We start from the raw sequence: 14,278 nt of genomic DNA, 5'->3' as shown, positions 1-14,278 counted from the left end.
GTAAAGTGTATGATAGTTGATTGGAATTTCTTGAATTTTATCTCGAGGAAGATGGGGTTTGGGAAAAGATGAAGGAATTGGGTCAATCTTTGTATTTCAGTTCTTTCAATTGCGGTGTTAGTTAATGGTTTTCTTCAAAGAGTTTCTCCATTAGCAGGGGGTTATGACAAGGTTGCCCGCTCTCGTCTTTGCTTTTCAATATTGTTGGTGAGGCTCTAAGTGATTGCTGAAGAAAACCGTTGATGTGGGTATTTTTAATGGTGTTTTTGTGGGGAATGGTGGATTGCGAATGTCCCATATTCAATTTGCTGAAGATTTGATAGTCTTCCTAGAAGCTAAGCTTGAGATGGCAAGAAATATAAAGAGAATCCTCAAAGCTTTCGAAGTTGCTGCTGGTTTGAAGCTCAATATTAAAAAGACTAAGCTCTATGGTGTTAATGCTGATGTAAACCGATTTAAAGATTGGGCTGAGGTGATTCACTGTCGGTGGGATGTTTTTCCTACAACGTATCAAGGTCTTTCTTTGGGGCATCAAAGAAATTTCAAGGTCTTATGGCAGCCCATTGTGGAGAAAGTAAACCCCCGTCTAGAAGGGTGGAAAGGAAAGCTATTATCTTTTAGGTTAGGATAATATTGGTGTGATACGTGCTCTCCAATTTACCGGTCTATTATCTTTTACTGTTCCTTATGCCAGTTTCTGTGGTAGAGAAGTTAAATAAATGTCTATCAAACTTTGTTTGGGGTGCTAAGACAGGTATATTGATTGATTGGCTCAAGTGGAAAAATATTTGCAGGCCAATGTCACATGGGGGTTGGGATCTTTTGATGTAAGAGTTAGGAACCGATCTTTGTTGAACAAGTGGATTTGAAGACTTGGCTATCCTCATTCGATGACAATGGAGCGATAATATTTCTCCACACCCAAGAGGAACTTCGTCATTGAACATCTCTCGGTAACTACGAATCCTGATCATATCCATATTTAGCTACGACTACCTTTTTTCAAAGACCCTCTTCCTGGAGTTGATTTTTTTTTGACAATCAAATTCAAACCGAATTATAAAATAAAATTCAAATAACTCAAATTTTTTAAACAATTAATAAATTGATTTTCAATTTCAAGTCGAGTTTATTGACTTTGTATGATATATATATATATATATATATAATCGTTTAAATTGAAATCAAATAGTATAATAATATTATAAATATTTACAATTAAATTTAAAGAAACTAGAATAACTCGAGTCGACTAAATTTTATAAACTTGACTCAAAATTTTGAATCAAGTTTAAGTTATAAAATAAAACTCGTCAAGTTGAATAACTTGAAATTTTTTAATTCGGACTTGATCGAAGGCTCACCCCATATGCATCAGAAGGATAAGTTGCCTTCAAGTAACAATGGAATATGCAATCCCATCAGATTTTTCAAAGGCATGGACCCTTTCTTAGGAAACAATGTAGCTAAATCACATGAATCAAGGATGTATGATATATACATTTTCATGTGTGGACATATGCTCTGGCATGTATTAACTGAAGCAAACTGCCTTTTCAAGTCTTCAGCAGTGGATGAATATTTCAAATGTTTAAACAACAGTGGCATTAATTTACACATTTGAAAATAAAGACACGGGGGGGGGGGGGTTCAGGAATTTTTCCTTATACCCCACACGTTTTGTCAAGTTTTAACTTATGTACAACACAGACCTTTTTCTACTAAGGCATACGATGTTGCCTAAGGGTCGGCTTTACCAGCAATTTCCTCATCATCCGAGGCTGCATATTCGTCTTCGCTTAACTCTTCATCACTGGACTTCTCTTCAGTAGCTGCTCCAATGTCTTCTGGCTTTGCATATTTCTCACAATACTCTGGGAAATAAAAGAAATCAAAATAACTATGCACTGAACGAAGGAAAAGCACCGCATGCTGCAGCACAAGTAAGAAAATCGCTGATCACATTTCGGAAAACAATAATTGCAAAGCCGGTAAACACTTCCTCATTGCATCTTGTCGACAATGATTAAAGCGATTTGTTAAAGCTTTTTTGTTATTACCACCTCGTTGAGAAAATGTTCAAAGAACCGAAAAAGTAGGTGAAATAGAATGGCCACAACAAATAAGTCAAGTGAATCTAGTGCCAGCTACCATTTAGCTACTTTGACTGAAAATGGCCTGTTAATTAAAAGGATCATCCCCTCTTCCCAACTACAAACACAAACAATTCCGAAATCTAGCCAATTCCGAAGAGAGCAGCAAAACTACAGATGAAGAATTGCCAATGACAATGGATAACAAGGTTCAGTTTTGGGTCTCTTTGAGCCCTTAAGCAATAACTTTCCACGATTTATCAAGTGGAATTATCATCGGGTTCATTATAACCCGTAAATTTACAGCGTAATACTTATGTCATCTATTACATAAATGAAACTACAAACAAGGAATCCTTTCTATAAACAAAGAATATGTGTTGTAAATGGAAATGATCTTTAGAATTACGCATCATATCCACTTCCCTCCAAGCTTATAGAAGAGCAAGTAAAAAAAATTTCACATGGACCAAGAGATTAAATTATTCTACTTGAATTTATTCTAAAGTGAAATTTCAAGCAACTTTGAAACACAAAATAGAAACATGACTTGCTTGCACTTACAGCGAGGATATGATAACTATAAAATAAAGAAATGGTCCAAAATCATCGATTCAAATAGTATGAACAGGATAAAGAAGGAGACAAACAAATGTTGTGAATGCAGTAGAACAAGGAATTTTCATGCATTGTTATTATCAACCTTTTCCACTAAATGGAATAAAGCTTGTGAAAATAAAAAACTGAGATGCCTAGTCATTTAGAAACTAAAACTGGAACTAGTTTAGACTAAGATGAAGTCCAAGATTGGTATTTTTTTTTTGGATAATTCAAGATTGGTTTTGCCTAGTACTTTAGACTAGCAATAAAGTTGATTATTGTTAACAACTCAACAAAATGGCCATTAGCCAACTGAGTACAAAATAAATAGGGTAGGAAGTTGCATTCCACTTATACAAGCAATTTCCATGCTCCCAACATCTATGATTGACTCAAATAATTTCTTACAAAAACAGAGGTGATCAAGAAAAATTCTGGTAAGCTGTCTCAATTGCACTTAATTGGCTTCACAAAAGCAAGAAATCCAAGTAAATATCATAACTTTAGAGCCGAACATTCTTATAGAAAAGGAGCACATAAACAAAATATAAAAGCTTAAGCAGGAATCTTACCTTTCACCCTTTGTTCGTAGGATGCACGATCACGCATCATAAGGGCAGCAGCTTCTCCATTCAATGGATCTGAAGGATTCGGATACAAAAGAAGTTGGGGAAGGAACACTTCAAACACATTCACCAGATCTGGAATCCAACACAAGGGCAAAAGAAACAAATACTTAAAGAGATTGTCAAGTTCCAAGAGTACTAATTCCATCTGCTTTAAAACAAGAAAGAACAAAATGAAGAAAACCAAAGAAATTTTCGAGGTTTACCAAACATGGGGCTCCAAGTCTGATTAATCACATCCAAACAAACGGATCCAGACCTGATAAATTAGTTTAACAACAATGGAGCATTTTGTAATGTCAAAACCAGTTGCTCATTCTAAATTACCTCGCACAGACTAATACTACCACTCAGACAGAGTTCAGGCTACCAAGTTTAGAACATATTAACAACCAAAAACTTACATTTCATCAACATTTGGGTGGTAGATCTTGTTTATAAAGCCAATTGAAGGGGATTTATAAGGATAAGCATCTGGGAGCTCCACCCTTATCTTCCACACACCACCATGATAAGGACCTGTCATATTCCATATCAAATAATCAGTGAGGGAATAAAAAGTGATAAGAATCCACAATTGGTTAGAGTCTAAAAATACCCAGAAACAAAATCCATCAACCAACCTCATCCTTATTCAGAAAATTCAATGAACTAAATACAAAGTGGCAGCTCATAAAAGAACAAATACTTAGAATTACACTTTAAGATTAATTAGCCTACAAGTGCAAAGATGTTGATATATGTTAATCTTCAAATATCAAGATTCAAAATCATCAAACGAGAAATACCAATATCAAAAACCAAGGGAAAACGAACTTCACAGAAAAAAAAAAAAACCACAGGAAGGAAAAAGTAAAAGAAAATTAATTTTTCAGCAGAACTACAGATCATATAAATAATTACAAAAAAGGCAAAAAGAGTAAAGAAGCGATATTTACTATCTTTTGGCCCATTGAATTCAACATAAAATTCTTGCATGCCATCATTGATCATCTCCACCTTATAATCACTCATCATCCTAGCAAAAAGTAAAAAAAGAAAACCCCCAAAAAATAAATATAGCAGTAAACAACTCTTGCTGAGGATTATAATTCGAAGAAAAAAAAGGGAAAACCATACAGTTTCATCAAGTCCATCTCTCGGCGTTTGCTGGGGGAAGACATTTTCTTTTCGTTTGTGATTCTTGAGAGAAATGAAACCGTAAGGAGCAGGGAAAAGTATAAATGAGACTTCTTTCACCAAAAGAAACGCAACCCTCCAAAGTGGTTCAGACATCAATGAATGAATCCAGCACGTTATATATATGTAGTCACCGCCGTAATCAGGTAAATTTTCCCATTTGCTATCACCGAAAGGCAACAAATCTTGAACAAAAATATATAACTTTCTTTTATTATTCGTTTTTAATGTAATGTCTAGAGCAGGAAAGTTTAAATATATATATATATATATATATTCGAGCACAAGAGATAGATTCGAATAATAATATTTAATTTTAGGGTAAAGTAAATAAATGGTCCTCTGATTATAGGATACTATTTTATTAAGTCATTCAACTATTAAAAGTTACAAAATGATCTATTGACTACAAAGAGTTGTTTTGTTGAGTCTTCGACTATTAAAAGTTACAAAATGATCATCTAACTATTCATTATATTTCAAACTAGTAATTTATGTTAAAAATTAACAGTCGTCTAAGCTAAACATCAGTGGCGAATGTAAAAAAAAATTATTGCAAGGGTCAATATAAATATAATAAAAATTTTATCTAACATAATTCATATATAATTTTTAATTTAAAAATATAATAACTATATATATATAAACTGAATCCAAAAAAATCAATTTGACCAATATAATTTTGAGTAAACTACATATTTAGTATCTAAACTATTACTTTTTTGTTTTGGTATTCAAACTTTATTTTCTTTCAAAACCATACCTATGTTTAGTTTAGGTTTCATTTTAGTACCTCACCGTTAAAAATTTAATGGTGATGTTGATGTGTTACCATAAGGCAATCCACGTTATCATTGAAAAAAATGTCACATCAGTAATTATGTTAATTTTTTAAGGGCATGTACTAAATTGAAATCTAAACTAAACATTAGGTATGGTATTGAAAAAACTAAAGTTTGGATACAAAAACAAAACAAAAATAATAGTTTGAGTACTAAATATATAATTTACCCTATAACTTTTAACATAATATATGCATATTTTTATTTAAAATTATATATTTTTATTTTTTAGGTTATGGGGTGGGTCATGGCCTAGGTAGGTCCACCCTTAAATACGCCTGATAAACATTAACATGCGGACTGAGATATGATAGTTGTTTGAGATTATGAGATCAAATTTTATCATATCTCAGTCATCAAGTTAACGTCCAGCTCAAATTGTCATCAATTTTTTAACGAAAAATGACAAGTTTGGAACATAATGAATAGTCATGTGACCATTTTGTAACTTTTAATAGTCGAGGGACTCAACAAAGCAACTCTCTATAGTTGGGGATCATTTTATAACTTTTAATAATCGGATGACTCAATAAAACATTATCCTGGAGCCAAAGGATCATTTATGCATTTTTAAATACATTTAATTGTATTTGATATTGGCTCATAATTTAGCAAATCATAATTATCCAATTTAATTGAATAAATCCAATTTTAATTTTTTAAATACATTTAATTGTATTTGATATTGGCTCATACTTTAACAAATCATAATTATCCAAGTCAAATTAAATTATTTTGATTTATTATTTATAATTAAAAATTTAATTTTATAATATATAAATAACCATTTGTATTTAAAATAATAAAAAATAATTTCATATATTATATAATTTCGTTAAAAAAACTAAAATTAATTAATCGAACTGATTTAAACTAATGAAATTCGAATTAGCTCCATTTTATTATTTTCAACGTTCGATTTTGTTTCCACTCCATAATAAAAATACATTTAATCTAAAATCAATCCAAAATGAATTGTTAATCACTTTTATAACTAATTTTATGTCGTTAGAAAACGAGTTTCAAAAATAAATTAAAGCTATTTTATTAAAAAAAAACTGTATTATTAGTACTAGTGAAGTAAGCTGCAGACCTGGCTTCAAGTTAATATATTCATATAAATTTGATTGCTATAATTATTGAGCCAATAATTAATAACTATAAAATTTCCCTTCATAATAATAATGGAAAGACTAAACTCAAATGACAACGTAATCAGTGCTGTTTAGTGAAAAACAATAATGCATGTAACTTATTTATAAGGATTTTATTATTATTAAAATACAGATCTATTGCTTCAATAATACAACTATATATTATCTGTGATGTTATCCAATACTACCATATTTCATTTAATTTCCAATAAGCCTTCCAACATAATTTAGAAGAGCCAATATTGTATGTTGAAAGGGTGAATGAACCAAGCATATTATGTATTGATGAGGGTATAATTTGAAGGTGGTGGTATACTACGATTTACTCTTGTAAGCTTAGATAAGGAACCGTTGGATATAGTGCTCAAGGAATATTAAGGTGGAGTAAGTAGAATGAGATGAAAGGAGAGTAAGAGGAGGGAGATGAACCTAACCTTATGTGACAAGGTTTGATTTCCTTTTATACTCTACCTAGTGATCATCTTCAGGTGCCTCATGGAAATCATTAATATGTGGGTCAGATAAGAGTGGGTGATGGAATTCATCTAGGTAGATTAGGATTAGGATGGTAAACGGGTATAATTTCATGGACTCCGCTTCGTACCCGTTCTAAATGGGGCGGGGATGGGTATAACTTTAGTGGGTAGTGGGCGGGTGTGGATTTAGAAAATGGTACCCATCGCGGGTAGTGGGCGGGTGATGATTTTGAGATCTTACCTGCCCGCATCAGCTCGCCCCACATCCGCCCGCCCACTAAATACCCATTAAATTTTGGACAATTATGAATTTAGGTACTAATTTATAAATCTTAATATTGTATAATATATAACTTATAATTTAACCAAATATTAGGTATAACTTTAGAGACTAATATTATGCTTCTTAATGGGCGTATTTGTTTTATGTTTGTTGTTTATGTATAACTTAAGGTTGTTGTCAGGCGAGTCTAGTCGGGTACGTCTCCAGTTGGGTAGTGGGGGTGGGGATGGATTTGAGAATGTATCTGCGTGGGCGGGTGTGGATTTGAAAAATTTTACCCATTATGGGTGGTGGACGGGTGGTGAATTTGAAAATATTATGTGGGTATGGGGATAAGGGAGAGGGTATCCGCACCCGACCCACCTATTTACCATCCCTAATTAGGATCATCATGTGAACTATGCAATTATATCTAAAAATACTTAAAAATCATTATCTACCAAATAACATCATTTTACCAATATTTATTAAAATATCACCCTTTGAGATGAAACGTATTTTGCAAAACGTGTCTTAAGCATACATGACAAAAGCTAGTTCTACAGAACGCGCCTTTTACGGATTTGACAACACATATGGAATGCGCTTTCTGTAGAACACATATTTTTCCATACCACTCTGATTTTAAGGTTAGGGTTAGTAGTTTAGAGCTAGGGTACGGGTTTTTAAAATATTAAAGTTATTTTCTGTTAAAATATAAGCCCTAAGATATTTAATTCTTTGTATTTTAGTCCTTAAAAAATTGAAATGATAGTAAGTTTAGGTATTCCAATTTAGAACAATATAAGTTTAGATATTTTAATATATAACAATAATATATATATATATATATATATATATCTTTAAGAGATTGTGAATGTAAAACTTTTAAAGAATAAAATTAAATAAAAAGTACATAAAATCATTGATATTTATATGACAAAATACAAAATAAAATTACATAAAATAGAAGACCATAAAATACAATTTCAAAAATTAAAATAACATAAATTCCAATACCAGAAAATAAATTACATAATTATGGTCCACGGTTAAGAGATGATAAAAGAAATGGACATTTTCCTATTGTGGCATGGGTTTCTATAATGCACACATCTTTTAGGTTCTTTTGACGTCTCTCGAATATACATATCACAATGAATTCGAGTGGATTTTGGATGACATGATTCCCTTAATAAAAGTAGGGTATAATTGTAAGCTAATTCTGAATCTTATTCAAGTATTTTTCATTTCCTATAGGGAGAACTCAAATATACCTTGAATAATTGCAAAAGTTGATAGATTAGATCAACATGACGTTTGTAGTCCAAATGGGAATGTGAACAAGCTGCTATGACATGAGAGCATGGATACTTTAGAGATTGAAAAAACCCATAGTCACACCACCTTTATTGTAGATTCACTCTGAAAGAGTTAGATTCAATCCCTTCAAGAGGTCGTGGCATCTTCGACACACGTAATAATTCATGGGTATGAGAAAAATATGTTTCCAATATCCCATTTGATGCTGCAACTTTATTGTGTAGATCTGCTACTAATCTTGGGTGATAAATATGGTCATTTTGCATCCAAGTAAGAGTTTGTCCCCCGAGCTTCGCAAAAAGCTTACCCAAATGAAAATATTTCTTTTTAACCAAAGTTGTTACATGTAAATGACACTCCCCTTTTAAGGTTAAATCAATAGCCTCAACCAAGTTCGTTGTCATATGACCATATCGATACCCCCTATCGTATGTATTTGTCCACATTTCTTTCTTAATGAGTCTGATGTAATTGTAGCCTTCTTCAGTTTTGGCTTGCAACTCTTGTAGCATATACTCAAACCTTTGAGGTAAGAGTTCATAAATTAAGTAATATGTACTAGTTATTGACAAGTATAAGTAAATAAAATGAAAAAGATTGAGAAATGAAATTGAAAAAAATATATAACATACCTATGCATATAAGTAATTGGTTTTCATTATTCTTCTTAAATTTTCCATGGTAGTTTGCAGCAATATGTCAGATACAATAATAGTGTTGGACATGTGGAGGTTTTCAGATTCTACTCAAAGAGTCCATTGTTGCTTTAATTCCAGCTCCTCGATCTAAAATGATGCATATACCATCCCTCTTGACAACATGGAAGCACAAATTTCTTAGGAAAAAAGTTCAAGACTTTGTATCTTCCCCCTCAAGTAAGCAAATGCAGTGAGAATAATGTTTTGTTTATCGTCTTGGAAAACTGCTAGACATAAAAATTACTTTTATTTTCCATAAAAGAAATTACCATTAATTTGGACTACCAGTTTGCGGTATTTCGCCTTATTAATATACTGTGGGTAAGTCCCAAAAACACGGTAGAATTAACATTTCCCTTTGACTATCATTCTCGTAAGCATGGAAAGTTTTGAACTCAACTATTGTCCCAAGATTGAGTCTTTGCATTACATTAAACCAACTTGGTAGCTCGTTGTAAGAAGAATCTCACTCGTAAAACAATTTTATAACGATATTGTGTTTTACCTTCCATGTTTTTCTATATCAGACGGTGTAGCCATATTATGATTTTATAGAAAAAATCAACATTGAAATAGCTATATGAGAGCTTTCTTTGACCATGGGCATATGGCTTGAAAAATCATGTTATAATCCAAGTTACGATGATCTTGATTGATCCCTCTTGAACAACATGTATGAGGATCGTTTTATCTTGTTAATTCCATATGTTTTTTCCTCTTCCTCTTTAATACACGAACCATCCAGTTGCATCTATTATCACGATGAACACAGTGGCAAACATACTTTTTGTGGGTGGCTCATTTAACTATGAATTAAATTGAATTACAAATATTATAATTCTTAGTTACGTTCATTACGACCTATTTGGATGGGAAATTCATTCCAATATATAACTCACCATCATTGACAAATGAGCTAATTCCATAGCCTTCAATATTATGCATATTAGGAAATTTTGACTCGTACATTGTGTCCAAGTCCACTTCATATATATGTGCTAGAGGTTTACTTTGTGACGTAATTATGGGAACTTCATCCACACCATCATCAGAGTCCATGTTAAATTGATGTGATTCTGGTTCAACGAATAATGTTGTCTTAGCACTATTCCCACCGGGCTCACGAAGTGATTCTTTTGGTGGATATGAATAATCATTTATCTCGTTTGTGTATGTCATTTAGATGTTGAGGTTGAACAAGTTGGTAGATGAATGTATTCCCCTTGAACTTGAAGGCATACTTCTATATGGGTTCTTGACGAACTGTTGTGTCAATGGCATTTCGATGTTGAGGTCGAACAAGTTGGCAGATAAATTCCTTCCCCCTGAACTTGACGACATATTATCATATGGATTCTGAATGGATTATTTTTTCGATGGCATTTTGATGTTAAGGTTGAAGAACTTGACAGATGAATGCCTTCCCTTTGAACTTGAGGGGATATTGCCATATAGGTTACTCATCGACCCACCTCAGTCGAGATCGTAAGCAATAACTGATGAATGCCTCCCCATTGAACTTGATGGCATTCCACAAGGTGAATTAGCCATTAATGATGTGAAATCATTGTAGAATATTTGAGTTTAGCTTTCAACTTGATCAACTGACCCATAGTGAAAGCACAATGACATACATGAACCACACTCATTTCAAGAAATTTGGCATACATCTCTGTAAGATCTTTTGAATTTTTGAGCATGAACTGTCATAGCAACATCATCATCATTAGAAAGATCAAACGATGTATATGTCAATGGAATAAATTCAATAGGAAATTTGTATTGAAGTGAAGAGAGTCTTCTAGTACTTTCAACATGTACTTTTAAGTAAACTTTTATTATTAACTCCTCAAGAGTGATGTTTCTCTTGAAGAATATGGGATATAATACTTTGATTAAAAAACAACTCCTATTTCAGATTCATAAAATTGACCATCATAATAAACAACAGCAGAAATACGACCAATTTTTGTAAAGATAAGAACAAGATGTTGAGAGTTTTAAATTTGAAAAAATAAAAGGTAGAGATTTAAAGAATGTGAGTATTAAAATGAATAGAAGAAACATATATGTTCACATAATGTTCCCTTTTTGGGGAACTATTCATCCTAACAATTCCCATGTCTGATGAGATGAGACACTATGACATGACAGAGATTCTCTACATCAGGTGAAAGTGCTTCTTGTGAAAAAAAGCCTTCCATTTTTTTGCAGATATTTCTGTATATTTTGGAAACATATTTGTACATATAATTTCCCTTCAGGGAACTATTCAACCCAACAGTTCTCATGCCTGATGAGATGAAACACTATGACATGGTAGAGATTTCCTACTTAAGGTGAAAGCATTTCTTGTGAATCATCCCAACAATTCTCGTGTATGATGGGATAAGATACTATGACATGGTAGATATTCTCTGCATAATGTGAAAACACTTCTTGTGAAAAGAGCCTTCCTTTTTTGTAAAGATTCTCCGCATATTCCAGAAACATATTTGTACATATAATGCTCCCCTTCAGGGAACTATTTATCCCAACAATTATCATGCCTGATGGGATGAGACACTACGACATGACAAAGATTCTTTGCATAAGGTGAAAGAGCTTCTTGTGCAAAAAGCTTTCTTTTTTTTTTGCAGAGATTATCTGCATATTCTAGAAACATATTTTACGTATAATGTTCCCTTCGGGGAACTATTCATCCCAACAATTCTCACTGTCCCATTTGTTCTCCATCCTTTTCATTTCGGTCTTCATAAAAAAATTGATTCTTCAATAACATCTAAATATTTCTTATCTTACCTCCTATATGATATATTAGCTGAGATTTACATTGATATGATGGTAATTGTATTAAGGATTATCTCAACCTTCGTTTAACTTGCTGGAATTTTGCTTGACTTCAAATTTAAGAATTATATTTGCAAACGTTCAATTTCATGGTATGCCTTGAAATCTTTGGATCATTTTGAATACTTGTTATTAAGAAAGGATTATCTTTCAAAAATTCTCATGTATTGTTTAAGGAACGCATAATAAAGTGTTTTTCCAAGTACTATGCCAATGTTGATGTTGGCTGTAAGATTTGAATGAATCCTCTATGATCGGTGTGATTGAAGCAACTTATGCGTTGGATATACGCTTGCTTCACATTAAAGGGAGGTTGCAACAAGGATACCAAGCATTATATACTCTTCATCTAATACATCTAATGATGAAGTAAAAAGTGCTAATGCATTGTAGAACCATTACTATGTCTATTATTGCCAAAATTCTATCAGTTTTGCACATCGCAAAGATTCCATAAACATATTGCTCATGATGAAAATTTGAAGGGTTGTTTTATTGTTTTTGGAAACATGAAAGTGATATTGTAATAGATTTTGTTATTAGTTGGACTAATTAAATTAAATCTTTTCTTTAGGATTTTAAGTAACAAATTATTCTATGTATAAATTTAATGGGTCTAATGTGTAATACATTTAAGAAGTTGTAATGTTTAATGTTTATGTTATATTTGAAACTTGAATTATTATTTTAACCATCTATATACTCAACGAGATGAAAACAACAAACATTTCACAGTACCTTAATATTCTACACTTATCATATCACATATTACATTAAAAAAGTTCTTTATCTACATGAAAATAAATACTACCACTTGTAATCACCCTAAATCCTAAAAACAAATAAAAACTAAAAAATCCTAACCCTAAACCATTAACCCTAACCCTAAAATCATAGGTGGTATTAGTACAAAAAACTAAATATTTACAAAAAAATTAAATATAACACAATACAAAAAACATAATATAAAAACTAAATATGTAAATATATAATATTTAATTAAAACATAATATTAAATATAAAAACCAAATATAAAAAATATAACATTCAATTAAGAAAACATAACATAAAAACTAACAATGTCTTCTTCGCGAATGTGTTCCACATGGTTGTGGTTGTCTATTTCGAGCAATATTTTTTCTTCTAGATTGTTCTTCCTATTTAGTCTCATCCTCTTCATCGACATCAACTCCATCTTGTTGGGTCGATTCAATTTTGAAGAAGGACCTCCATGGAATATTAAATGTGAAGGTGTATGATTAACAATCCCACACTTACTAAGAACTGTAAAAATTATGAAAAAATGACATCAATGACCGGGATGCATATGGTGGTGGTGTTAGTGGAAGAGCACTGCTGCCAGATCCATAGGCGTATAATATCTTCGGGGGGCTCGACATGTAAACAACGAGCTCTAAATGTAAATCATGGGCTCAACATAAATCGATGGGCTCAAAATTGGTCTGGATCGTGGATTTGTGATGTTTCCAGTGGTGTTATTGAAGATGAGTCAAAAATGCCTACTCTTTTTCCATGATAAGTCGGGAGACAATGATACTGTATCGATGGACATTTTCCCTGACGACGATGAATATACTCACCTTATGCGTCCTCAAAAAATATAAATGACTTCTTATTTTTGTTGAACCATGAAATATATTTAGGTCAAACCATGAAACCAATTTTTAAAATATAATGGCGAACAGAATATGTTCATACCGGTGTCAGGTGCTCCCACATCGTTATCCACCTGTTGTGCTTCTCCCTCCAATCAAAACCATGATTACCTCATCTGTTAAGTTTATGCATATTGTCAAGATTCACGGTTTCTTCTGGAAGAAACTGTGTGAAATCAAACTGGAAAAGCACACGGTCACTCTGATACCACTCAATAGTAGCATAACATATAAGAGGCACAACCGTAAGCCATACGTTTAATGGACCATTCAAGTTAGGTGAGATGTAAGCTTTCACTTTTTCATTCATATAGGACATCATTAGAACTGAAAAAAATTTGATAATAAATATTTCAATTATTTGTATAGTAAAAATTATTTATAAATAAATTAAGTATTGAAATTACCTTACTAAGAAAGGGAAGACAAATGGCTCGTTCATGATCGGACATAAAAAATGTATGTGATACCACACCCAAGATTGGAGAAGAATGAGATG

The 14,278-nt window shown here is 32.2% G+C and overlaps 1 protein-coding gene across 1 annotated transcript; it reads right to left on the bottom strand.

Moving 5' to 3' along the window:
• Nucleotides 1-1,534: 1,534 nt before the first annotated feature.
• On the bottom strand, nt 1,535-4,589 carry LOC120203614 (ubiquitin-conjugating enzyme E2 5). The gene is made up of 6 exons (XM_039203854.1): nt 4,439-4,589; nt 4,258-4,337; nt 3,724-3,838; nt 3,526-3,578; nt 3,266-3,394; nt 1,535-1,874 (listed from the first exon to the last, which is right to left on the bottom strand). The coding sequence occupies exons 1-6, from the start codon at nt 4,480-4,482 to the stop codon at nt 1,741-1,743; spliced, it is 555 nt and encodes a 184-aa protein (XP_039059785.1). The 5' UTR covers nt 4,483-4,589; the 3' UTR covers nt 1,535-1,740.
• Between the last annotated feature and the right edge of the window lie 9,689 nt (nt 4,590-14,278).

This window comes from Hibiscus syriacus, unplaced genomic scaffold, assembly GCF_006381635.1.
Source record: "Hibiscus syriacus cultivar Baekdansim isolate YM2019G1 unplaced genomic scaffold, ASM638163v2 tig00010204_pilon, whole genome shotgun sequence".
Taxonomy (NCBI): Eukaryota; Viridiplantae; Streptophyta; class Magnoliopsida; order Malvales; family Malvaceae; genus Hibiscus; species Hibiscus syriacus.
The sequence above is the reverse complement of the archived record's forward strand: the minus strand, read 5'-3'. Positions and strand labels throughout refer to the sequence as shown.